This window comes from Alexandromys fortis, unplaced genomic scaffold, assembly GCF_014885135.2.
Source record: "Alexandromys fortis isolate MF-2015 unplaced genomic scaffold, M_Fortis_MF-2015_v1.1 scaffold_2_1_26212458, whole genome shotgun sequence".
Taxonomy (NCBI): Eukaryota; Metazoa; Chordata; class Mammalia; order Rodentia; family Cricetidae; genus Alexandromys; species Alexandromys fortis.
The window spans coordinates 25,254,031-25,267,151 of record NW_026067930.1 but is presented as its reverse complement, the minus strand read 5'-3'; the positions used below and the strand labels follow the sequence as shown (position 1 = coordinate 25,267,151).

Sequence of the window (13,121 nt, the reverse complement as noted above, 5' to 3'; positions counted from 1 at the left end):
ATGAAGGCGTAAGTCACGAACAAGGCCACACCAGTTTGGAGTTATGATTAATAGGGTGTTATTTATTTAAAGGGGAAACTTACAGATCACCGTCCCAGACAACAGCCATCTGCACAACCAGGAAGGGAGTCTAGTCGTCTCCGGAGGAGCAGGAAGTGAAGAGAGCGAGCAGAGGAAATAGCCGCTTTTTTAAAGGGAGAGAGGCCACGCCCCAATGGGCTGGTATCACAGCAGCTATTGGTTGGAGGGGCGGAAGGACCTCCCGCAACAGACCTGCTCAGTCTGCATGTTATTTGAATGTGTGTTTTCAGGAATGCTCACTTGATATTGTATAACCTCTTGATGTGTTCTTTTCTGGAGAAGATTAAACATTCCTTAGTTGCCTATAATTCTGAGTAGAGTTTAGGCCTTGTGATGTCTATTTTTTAACAAAAAGAAAATCACTTGACAATTAGATGACAGCACTATATATAAAATACTTGTAACCTTAAATGCTCTGAATAGTTAATGGCTATTTAATGACCCATGAAACATAATGTTAAGAGCAAAACTATTCATTGTGATTTGGACCCTAGGAATTAAAATGTGAATACTAAAGGGACGACTCTGCCTTATGAACCTACTTTCAGTTGAAAGGGGTCAGTAACATCAAATGTACAAATGTGTGGACTTGCTCCTATGAAGCAGTGCAAACATGACATGTACTGTAAGAAAGCATGTGCTTAAGAAATCTGATGCAGTAGGTTGGAGAAGGTCATCAGCATCCCTTTCATAAGGACCTCTGAGTGCAACTGAGAACTGAAACATGAAAAGCAGTAACTCAGCTGCTGAGGAGGGAAACCTTCTCAGGCAGAAGTAAGAGTCAGTGTGATATAGGGACAAGCAAAGACATGCAACTGATGTAGCAGTGGCAAGAATGAGATTAGAGCCACAGTGCCCTATCATCAGGAGCTGTCTGTGGAACATATGGCCACTTTAAACTTCATCTTAAAAGCCATTAAAATAAAGAAGCCTTAACCAAAAACTATCTTTGACTAGAGGGTGGAGATGTCACTCTACTGCAAGGGTCCCTGAACTTCACTGTTCACCAGGGCTGCTTGTAAGGGTCTTAAAATAAATTGCTGTTACTCACTCCAACTTCTAATTCCATATATTTGTACTTTGTTGGGAAAATTAATATTTCTAGCTATACCCCACGTAATACTATAGAGACTGGCATCATAAAGGATAGTTGTGAACAGTGACTCTCACAACCTCTTGTCATCCAACGATGATTGTATAAGGCAAGGGAATCCTAAAAATAAGTATATAAACATCTATTATAAGATATAGATTTTTAGACTTAATGGAACTTGAGCATTATCAGAAACAAGATTGGACCATTGATAATGACATAATACATGGGAGCCCTGCCAGGCCAGTGCATTCAGACTCTTCTTAGTCTCTGCAGCATATATGCCTTCTTCTTCACTATCCAACAGGATTCCTGCTGAAATTACCATCTTCTGACCCACTAAACAACAAGGTAGATCAAAGAATTTCTTCACCAACAGTTCCAAGTCAGAACAGTGTGAATTATTAGAGCAATAATTGGAGGAGAGGTGTAGCTTGCTTTCAAGAAGGAATTTCCAGTTTATATGTCTTCTCTCCAGGAAAAGGACATGTGATTTATATAACTGAGAAGAACTGTGATGAAGGAGATGGGAAGTGATTGGGAGGTCAGAGAGAAGCTTTCTTCCTGAGGTTGATTTGACCTTTTCATTGGTGTTATTTTCTGAATGTCAAAATGATAGAGGTGAATTCTCTGGTCTAGGGACCAAGCATTACAAAGCACAGGTGCTCCATAGTGTGAGCAAATTTAAAGAGAGCAAAGAAACTTCCCAGCCAAAAGACAGGTAATGAGTGTTCTTACTCATATGTAAACTGTAGAAAGGACTACCTCCTAAAATGGGCAAAAGCTTATTCATAGCTAAGAAGTCACTGCAAAAATATATAGAAGTAGTTAAAAAGCTGTTACCTTATTGTACAATATAGTGATATGTAAAGGTACAGTATGGTGATACATACAGTTTTATGTCAATAATGTACTAGACTAGATATTTGAAAAAGAAGAAAAGACTTTGAAAACTTTCACCATGAAGAAATGGTTAATGTTTGTAGATATAAATATTTTGATATGATTGAAACATTACATGATTTATTGAACATTACATGGTAGATGTTCCATTGCTATAAACAATTTTATGGTTTTACAAATTATTCAAAAGAAAATTTTAAAAAAAATAATGCCAAGTGGATTACTTCAAAGCAAAGCCAGCATTCCACACAAGAGATGGCAGGTGTTATACTTAGATAAATGAAAATAATCAAATAATGCAACAAATATTTATAAGATAATATTTGGTCTAGATTTTGTATCAATATAAGGGCCGAAGAATTGCCAAAGAGGATTGTCTGAATTAGTTGCTCTGTCTTATTATTTGGATAACATAGAGTTTCATCTTTAAAATAAGAAGAAATGTGAATATTCCAAAGCAAAATGAGGTGTGTGTGTGTGGGGGGGGGGTTTCCAAAGCAAAATTTCGTTGTGTTTCATGAACTATATTATCTGGTATAACACTTAACAGTAATCATAGAGAATGTTGGTATTGTCAGCCAAGTTATGAAGGACAACTGGCCTTCAGGTGCACAGGGAAAATAAAATGTCATGAGGGGGCCCCTGATCTTTTCTACAGCATACCCTAGGGAGTGTGAGCCAGACTACACTTGGGCTCTGTGTCAAATCTGATTGCTGTGACTATAACTCAAGCTGGTAAGGAGAGCTTCCTATTGAATACAGACAATGATTAAGAACTAGTGATAGAAGAGAAAGAGCACATGAAAGAACAGAATCAAAGAGGTTAATCCCTCAATTGAATAGGATTTCAAAGGGAATGAATATAGAAAGCCCTGAAAATAAAGAGGTGGATAGCGCACGAAAAATGGCATCTGGTAGCACATTCACTATTAGCAGCAGATATGTGAAGACAGAAAGGAAGGGGGCAGGGTGAAAGAAAGCCATTCATTAGGTTTCCTAAAGACAAAGCTCCTATGGAAACCATTCTGAAGAAGACTCTGGAAAAGCCCTGGTGACCCCGGGGAAAGCCGGGTGATCCCATTCTTACTGAAGCACTTTAGCGCAAAGTCCCCCAGCGTCCAAGGAAGCAAAACGAAGGTTTTCTCAGGGAAACATCAGAGATTATATTTAAGGATCTTTGACAGAAGTTCAGAGACACAAATTTGAGAGCATTCCAGAAATCAACCAGTGTTTGCTTGCCAGAAAGAAAAACAGCATCTCTCCCCAGACAGCAGGTACGCAGCTATGTGTCAAAGACAGAAAGCTATGGGAAATAAAACCAATAAAGCCCATGAGGAAGGCTCAAGACAATTAGAACTTCCAAAGGACCTTGAAAGAGAAGGAATCTATATATACAACTTTATAATATGAGAGAGAGTACAATTTGGTATACAATGAGATAATTGTATTTTGTTTTAAATGTCTAAGTGTTCTTAGTGTAAAAAGTTGTAAGATAAGCAATTTAAGAAAAATCAAACAAAAAATCCTAAAATTTGTATTATTTGTATTTTGGGTAATCCCAATCTAATTTGATGTTGTTAAGAGGTCATATTAATATTAGAAGAGAGTTGTCCTCTGAGTTCATAAGAGTTTCACTCTGATAGCACTGCCAAATTCTTAAACTCTACCTAGGAGTCAGTACATTTATACAAGGTCATGTGATTGATTCCAACTTTATTTTTTGCTTTTCAAATTGTTTTATATTGTTTTGTTTTTTGAGACACAGGGATTCTCTGTCACTTTGGAGCCTGTCCTAGAACTAGATATTGTAAACCAGGCTGGCCTCAGACCCATAGAGATCTGCCTGCCTCTGCCTCTAGAATACTGGGATTAAAGGCGTGCACCACCACCCAGCATCTTTCCAAACTTTTAATCTAGATAATTTTGTATATTTTGAAGGGGTTCAAGATATATACTTTGTATCTTGAGGGGAAAAGAAGATAAGTGGTCTAGAGATTAGTTTATATAAATAAGATTTTCTGATTGTTTAGACTAGTGGTTTCTCTGTTCATTTGTTCTAGTTTGTCTATTTCAAGTAACAAAACAATTATAATTAATATAACACAAGTGAAACTGTTAATTAGTTAGTTATGGCATAACTCTCGGTACTTATGAATAGCAAAGAAAGGTAGTCCAAAGTAGCTCCACTAATTCTGCCCTCACCAGAGAGCCCCATTGTGATCCTAAGACAACTTCATGCTCAATCTGACTCCCCGGGTCAACACTGCTTAATAAAAGAGAAGTTTTATTTTTTCTGTAGTCTGTATGAGTTTGCCCAGAAGAAGCAACTGTCCAATAGAAAATGAGGGAGTGAGCACTTTTAGAACATGCACAAGTCTTGAGGGTTTGAATTGTTGAACATTATACCATAGACGGAGTAGGGGGAGACGAGTTATATCCACATCATTAAAATGAACAAATATTTAGACTAGTATTTCTTTAAAAAGTTTCCATAACCTGTAAAAAGACCCTAAAGATATTTATTTCAATTTCTTATAATTTATCAATATATTATTCATCATAATTAATCAGTTATATTTGAACTTACTGAAGAATTTTGGATGTTCAGTTAACTAGAAATGACAATAATCTGCAAAAAAAATCACAGAAGATCTACTATTGTACAAATTTTGGTTAAGAATTCTAATTTCTGATTTATTACCATAGAATAATAATAGCAAAAAATATGTAATTTTCACAACTTACAACTTTTTTTCAGAAAGAATAAGTTAAATGATCATCTTTTAAACTATTTTTTAAAACTAATTCTTACTTTGTTCCAGTGTTAGGGGTTCTACTGCTGTGAAGAGACACCATGACCATGGCAATTCTTATAAGGAAAATATTTAATTGGGGGTGGCTTATGATTTCTGAGGTTTAGTCCATTATCATCATGGTGGGACATGGCAGTGTACAGGAAGACATGGTTCTAGGGTAAGAGCTGAGAGTTCTAAATCTTGATCCACAGGCAGCAGGAGTCTGTATTACTCTGGCAAGACTTGAACTCATGAGAATTCAAAGCCCATCTTCACATTGAAAAGCATCTCCCATCAAGGCCACACTTACTTCTACAAGGCCATGCCTCCTATAATGCCACTCCCTGTGGACCAAGTATTCAAACACATGAGTCTGTGAGGACCATAACTACTCAAACCACTACCAGCCCCCCATGAAATTTCCACTAATTCACTTCTAGTTTTTGCATTTGGTATTCATTGATCAACCTTTTTCTTTTAATAAGGGTAAAAATATGTCACACACACACAATGTAAAGTAACTGACTATTCTATGCTGATAAAATGTGTTGACTGAATAAGTCCTACTGATATGAGTAGTGATCTCTTCCAACTGTGTAATGTAGGGAAGACAATAAAATGTAGTAACCATCACATGGAGATAAAGCCTAAACTCAAACTAAAAGGTTGATTCTTTCATACCGTTTTGGGCAATTGTTTAATTCTGTTCTATATTTTAGTTCATGTCCTTTCCATTTTAAAATAAGGGTGACTACTAGCTCAACAATCAAACAAACAGCACACACAGAGAAGCTTTTGGTAGAATCTCCAGCGTCTGAAGATTCCCAACTTCCTTGCTTTCTCATTTCTCCCCATAATATCTATCTGAAAATGCATCTATCATTTGCAAATCACAGTGCTTTGCATTTTAAATTTCCTTCCACTTTTTAAATCATGCATTAGGGCAATATTGAAAAATAGGATTAGTTTCTCAATGACAATGTTGTCCTACACAAAATCTTAGCAAGCATTATTTTTACCAAAGATTCTCTTCTTTTCTTTAAATACTAAATCTTTGTCATCTCCTGCACACCGTAGAGCCATTCAGAATAACTGAAAAGTTTCAAAGATCTGATTTATGGCTACAATTCCCTTTATTTTGTGAATTCATTGTTGTTGCGGGAGAAAGCTATATAGCAACTCTGCTTAGAGGCTTTAAAAAAAGTAGGTTGGCTTGATTGATAGATCAATACACATTGGGTTTTCACCTGAATTTCAGTTATGAAGAGTAAGTGAAACTCTTCCTGTCAAAGGAATGTCAGCTTGGCCCTGGGAGGTAAGCTTTTTGACAGTCTCTACGAATGGGTGCCCTACTGGATGACTGTGCCGTCATTTAGTAATTGACCCCGACAGCGGTGAAAAATTAGTGGTAGAGGGTGTAAAGAGAAGAACAAGCAATACAAAAAGCCCAAGGACACAGGGAAATCGAAGAACACATAGCGAAAGGAGTGCTGTGTTCTGCCTAGTGACCAAATCATTTTTTTTTTAATAAAGAAAGGAGAATCAACTGCATGCATACTAGCATCGAGACAGGAGAAAAATCCAAAACAAGATTTTGCCCAGATGCTTCCTATCCGCTTCAGTGGTTTTCACTGTCTACACAACCATACATTTGTAGAGAAAAGAAGTAAACACAACTTCACACTCGGGTCATAGTTTGTGTTTGTAGTGCCTGGCACGGCACCCTACACTTGTGTGAAGCACTGGAGCACTGGAGTTTACTCATTCGGTCACACGACACAAGGAACATTTATTAAGCACCTACTCTGCCCAGAGGATATTGGTGTGTCAGCGAAGAAAGCAAAGCCTATCAAAGGACTCACTCTGGTATCACTAAAATAATTGCAAATTCTGCCTGCAATGAGCTAAATTGTAGATCGTCAAACACAACCAAGTGTTCATACCCTGCAGCCAGCAGCCTGCACTGGAGAGTGTGCTCTAAACTTTCTTGGCTGACTAACTTTGCACCAGCTGCTTATTAACTAACCATGTTGTGTCTCAGTTTATTTCTTAGTAAAATGAGGATATAAAATGATAGATCTGTTGATGTGTGTGAGTGAGTGTAAGTTCTTCCATCAGTCTCTGCAGTAATAAGCGCAATGTAAGTGTGAGGTAGTGTTTGATAAGAGAAATTGATCCACATTTTATCTGTTAACAAAAGCCCTGAGTTAAAGGGGGTAAATAATGAAACCCAAACTACAGTACAAATAGTTTATTGATGTGTTATTTCACTTGGTGTGGATTATAGAAAGCAACTCAGTGGTTAAGGTAATCACTTGTAATATGTACCTCTGCCCCTATTTGATCGTCTGTAAAGAAGCAGTAACAATGGTTTTCCCCACTACTCTTCTACAAGGACGGGCAGAAATGGCCCATGCAAACCTGCAGCAGTTCCCGCTGAAGAGGCGGTTATTGAAAGGTGGCTGTTATAACTGTAACCCGATTTTACAGAGGGAGCAGCTCTGATTAGATTATGCACAGGAGAGCATGTTAGTGTTGTTTAGCATGATTTTCATGAAGATTTTTTTCAGTTAAATGGGTGTTGGCCCCATGACTTCAGGACTTCATGTAAACTGACGTCCACAAACTTCTTCTGCAATGGCACTCTTTTATATTTATAAATCTCTTTTTTGCTATTGTTTTTAGCTTTGTGTGTATTTCTAACTGAAATTAACCTTTTAAAATATCTTTTCAGATATATTCTTAACAAGATTGTAACTGAATTCATATAATAATTAAATCACTTTTCCTTAATTTTGTTTTCTAAAATGATTCCATTTTTAAAAAAAATATGATAAAAATCTCTGTAAAGGGGGTTTCTCTCTTCCTCCCTTCTACAGTTGCTTCTAAATAATCACCAAGGCTTCATATTAATTACAAGCCCTTTGGCCTATAGTTCGGGCTTTTTACTAACTAGCTCTTATATTTAAATTAACCCATTTCTATTAATCCGTATATTGCCACATTTTTCTTTCTTGCCTTGCTGTATTCTGCTTTGCTATAGGTCAAAGTAGCTTTTATTGTCAGCCAACAAGAGCAACATACTTTCTTTTTTTTATTTCTTTTTTTTTCTTTTTTTTTTATTGAAAAAAAAAAATTCTGCCTCCTCCCCGCCTCCCATTTCCGCCCCGGCTCCCNAGCAGTCAGGGTTCTCTGCCCTGTGGAAAGTCCAAAGTTCTCCCCCCTCCATCCTGGTCTAGGAAGGTGAACATCCAAACTGGCTAGGCTCCCACAAAGCCAGAACATAAAGTAGGATCAAAACCCAGTGGCATTGTCCTTGGCTTATCAGCAGCCCTCATTGTTCGCCATATTCAGAGAGTCCGGTTTTATCCCATGCTTTTTCAGTCACAGTCCAGCTGGCCTTGGTGAGCTCCCAATAGATCAGCCCCACTGTCTCCGTGGGTGGGTGCTCCCCTCGTGGTCCTGACTTCTTTGCTCATATTCTCCCTCCTTCTGCTCCTCATTGGGACATTGGGAGCTCAGTCCGGTGCTCAAGTGTGGGTCTCTGTCTCTATCGCCATCCATCGCCAGATGAAGGTTCTATGGTGATATGCAAGATATTCATCAGTATGGCTATAGGATAGGGTCATTTTAGCCAGAACCTGGAAACAACCTAGATGTCCTTCAATGGAAGAATGGATGAAGAAAGTGTGGAATATATACACATTAGAATACTACTCAGTGGAAAAAAAAACAATGACTTCTCAAATTTTGCATGCAAATTGAGGGAAATAGAAAACACTATCCTGAGTGAGGTAACCCAGACCCAAAAAGATGATCATGGGATGTACTCACTCATAATTGGTTTCTAGAGATATATAAAGGTCAGTGAGTTTGATATCCTAAAGAAGCTAAATAAGAAGGTGATCCCAAAGAAAAACATATAGCTATCCTCCTGGTTATGGGAAGTAGACAAGATTGCCGGGCAAAAATTGGGATTTTGGGGGTGGGGTGGGAGGGTAAGGGGAGATGGGGAGAGAAAAGTGAGAAGGGGAGGTTGGGGGGAACTTGGGGAAACGGGATGATTGGGATAAAGGAAGGTTGGATAGGGGAGCAAGGAAGCACATATCTTAATTAAGGGAGCCATCTTAGGGTTGGCAAGAGACTTAGACCTAGAGGGGCTCCCAGGTGCCCAGGGCGATGTCCCCAGCAACACACTTTCATAGCACTCAAAAAGGTTATCACAGCAAATTCCAATTTAATGAATTCCTGGTCTCAGTCCTTTTGTTCTCTCTAGGTCTATTACTTACTCTCAATTGTTATTCATAAATTCCATTCTTTAAAAAATTCTGTTTTCAATAGAATTTTTTATACCAATAAACTCAAATAATAATCATTTATTTTATAAATTCCTTTAATTTTATTAGTATAATAACTAAATAACTATTCCTAATTTTAATCTGCATTAGGTTAATCATTACTTACCCTTTTGATATTTAACCCAGATTTCTTCTTTTCTGTCTTGATTAATCTTTCTATTAGTATTTCAGATATTGTGATATTACTAATCCCCTCATATTTAAGCTGTTAACATCACTGAGTTTGTCTATATTTATTTTCTTCATATTCTTTTTTTTTAACTTTATTACATAGTATTTTGTGGGGCTTCTTGGACTGATCAAATAATCAATCCCCTGAAAACTATCAAACCTGTAATTTTCTTCTAAGTACTATTTTTCTCTCACATACCATAAACTTGGGTTTAAACTTGGGAATAAAGTACTTTCAATACTACTTTTTTTTTTGTAAATACTGAGATTTCCTTTAAAATTCCTTCCCAATTCTCTCTATAGACTAAGGTTGAACTAATAGGTCTTAGATATGTTCCCCTTTTTGTCAATTCTTTTGGTTACTGACTTCAAGACTGAATCTATATTTGCGAGAAAACTTCATTTTTTTCCAATAATTCTGTACAGGGGATGCTCTAGAATTCAATGTCCACGATTTTTATACTTACATAATCAAGCTTTATAACTCACACAGCTTATTTTCTTTAAAAGGTTGTGAAGAAAATGTATGTGTGTGTGTGTGATTTTTCAAATGTTCACCTAAATTTAAGTAAGAGTATTCTATATTATAATATCCTATACTTGGTCAAGATTTTAAGATAAATTATACATCTGAAGTTGATGAGTGATGTCAGTTTCGAGAAAAAAACAATATGAATTTCAGAGAACAGGTAATAATTCTAATAAGATAATCTTATAAATATATTAATGTGACATTTATTTTCCATATTCATAAAGAGACAAATGTAAAAGAACACCTTTGAGGACACTTACACAGAAAAGTCAAATGGCTCATTGCTTTAGGCACAAACTATTAAAGTTCAATTGATTAATAATGTCTTTCTCCACAATGTATATCTTTATTTTAAGAATTTTATTTAAGACTTTCATTTATATTATTTAATTCCAAAGGATAAGCTTGAATCCCTAATACCTGACAAATGAGAGTTTGTTCTAATGACAACAGTGTGCCTGATTAGTAAATACAGCTACTTGTTTCACTACAGGGTTATTGAAACAAAATCGTCAATTGTGAAATGCATAAATAAAAAGAGGAAAACAGTAGTAGATTTGTTAACATGCTTATTTACAAAAAGAAAATAAAACAAAGATTACATTTTCATCACATGGCTATCTTGATATATTTATATATAAAGGGTAAAATATACTCTTACCCAAAAACAAATAATAACTTTTCAAAAACGTTAATATTCTCTTAACTTCATGCTAATGGCAAAAGTAGGTAACTATCTCTTTTTAATGTTTATTGGTTCTTTGAGAATTTCATACATACTATTTTATCATATTCTTTTCCATCCTCCAACCCCTTCTATATCCCCTATCCACCCAACTTCATGCTATTTCTTTTTCTTAAAAAGAAAGTTTTTTAAGCATAGTTGTGAACAAGCAAATATGTCAATTGGAAAATATTTACAAATCTTACTGAGGAATACTTACTGATAAACTCAGTGAGATTTTTACTATGGTCGTCTGTTTTGTAAGTTTTTGAAATCAGTGTAGGTTTAGAGTCACTGACGCAGTGGTTAGCCTGACTTCAAGATAAATGCTGAAAATGAATTCTGATTTATTCTTCCTAGGCCAGAGTTTCTTGGAAACTTCTACTTAAAACTAGTTTTGTGCCTACACGAAACCTGTTTCTCACAGAGGTTGTTAATACTGAAAGAAGTAACAGTTGATTTTATGGTTACAGCAGTCTTACTATTTCTGTTAAATTATATTTAGTATTTCCTCTTCTGTTCCCACCTTTACCTTCCCTTATCTTGCTCTTCCCCACAGAAAAAATTATGACATCAACATCCAAAGGCATTCTTCGTCCATTTCTAATCGTCTGCATCGTCCTGGCTTGCTTCATGGCATGTCTGCTTATTTACATCAAGCCGACCAACAGCTGGGTCTTCGGTCCGATGGAGTCTGCCAGTTCTGTCCTGAAAATGAAAAATTTCTTCTCCACAAAATCTGATTATTTTAACGAAACCACTATTCTGGTTTGGGTGTGGCCCTTTGGGCAGACATTTGACCTTACATCGTGCCAAGCGATGTTCAACATCCACGGATGTCATCTCACGACAGACCGCTCACTGTATAACAAATCCCACGCGGTCCTGATACACCACAGAGACATCAGCTGGGATCTGACCAATTTACCTCAGCAGGCGAGGCCACCCTTTCAGAAATGGATTTGGATGAACTTAGAGTCACCCACTCACACTCCCCAGAAGAGTGGGATTGAGCACTTGTTCAACCTGACACTAACTTATCGTCGTGATTCCGATATCCAAGTGCCTTATGGCTTCTTGACGGTGAGCACAAATCCCTTTGTGTTTGAAGTGCCAAACAAAGAGAAACTGGTGTGCTGGGTTGTGAGTAACTGGAACCCTGAGTATGCCAGGGTCAAGTATTATAACGAGCTCAGCAAGAGTATTGAAATCCACACCTATGGGCAAGCATTTGGAGAATACGTGAATGACAAGAACTTGATTCCCACTATATCTACTTGTAAATTTTATCTTTCTTTTGAAAATTCAATTCACAAAGATTACATCACAGAAAAGCTTTACAATGCTTTTTTGGCCGGCTCAGTACCCGTTGTCCTGGGACCCTCTAGGGAAAACTATGAGAATTACATTCCAGCCGATTCATTCATTCATGTGGAAGATTATAACTCTCCCAGTGAGCTGGCAAAGTATCTAAAAGAAGTTGACAAAAACAATAAGTTGTACCTTAGTTACTTTAACTGGAGGAAGGATTTCACTGTCAACCTCCCACGATTCTGGGAATCACATGCATGCCTGGCTTGTGATCATGTAAAAAGGCATCAAGAATATAAGTCTGTTGGTAATTTAGAGAAATGGTTTTGGAATTAAAGTTTTCATAATTTTCACATTTAGTGAAATATATGAATGTGACACCATTCAAGTTCTGACGATAAGAAGAGAAACACTTTGCTTTTATGTCACAAATTATTTTTTCCACCCTCCATTGAGTAACATGTATATTTTGATGGAAATTTTTAAGAGCTCAGAATAAGCCATCACTCCCTTTGGTTTTAAATTATCCTGTATATATGTGATAATGAGCACTGGAAATAATTTATTCTTCCTTCTCACTTGTAAACATTCTTTTGCACATTTTCTAGTTGCCTGTAAAGTAAGGTTATGATTCAATTGTTTCTACACCAACCCGATCTATAATCTGTTTGGGAAATGGAAATGCATACCCTAAAATTTGAAAGATTTTTACCAAGGATTATAATGTCTAGATTCTAGCTTGCATAATGTTAACAAAGAAGGATTAGCGTATCACTTAATTCTTAACCTCTTCAACTTCAGAGTTGATCACTGTGTATAACTGATGTCATTTTTACCTGTTTACCACATTTGTGAAGATGAACTTATTCATGTAGTAAGTAGGAAAGATATGAAGCAGAAATGTTATTAGACTTTACATTCATTTTCATTAAGTTGTTTTGCAAATGCAGACTCTCAATATCTTAAAATATCCAACTATTTTGAGACATTCAATTTATGTGATATTTTTAAAGCCTAAAAACAGCTAGGAGAAGTTTTGATTGTCCCCTTTCGAATCCTTAACATTGCCATTTTTGCAAAAATAAACAATTTCCCCATAAAACAAGTAGAATTGTATCTGCAATACAGTTAAAATACATAAACTTTGTACTGT

The 13,121-nt window shown here is 36.5% G+C and overlaps 1 protein-coding gene and 1 long non-coding RNA gene across 3 annotated transcripts in view; one reads left to right on the top strand and one right to left on the bottom strand.

Annotated features, from left to right (window-relative positions):
* The window catches only part of LOC126503354 (uncharacterized), a 781,756-nt gene that overhangs the window by 723,231 nt on the left and 45,404 nt on the right, over positions 1-13,121 (bottom strand). The gene's annotated exons all lie outside the window — the stretch shown is intronic.
* Fut9 (fucosyltransferase 9) lies at positions 11,225-12,304 on the top strand. The gene has a single exon (XM_050144960.1). The coding sequence runs from the start codon at positions 11,225-11,227 to the stop codon at positions 12,302-12,304; it is 1,080 nt and encodes a 359-aa protein (XP_050000917.1).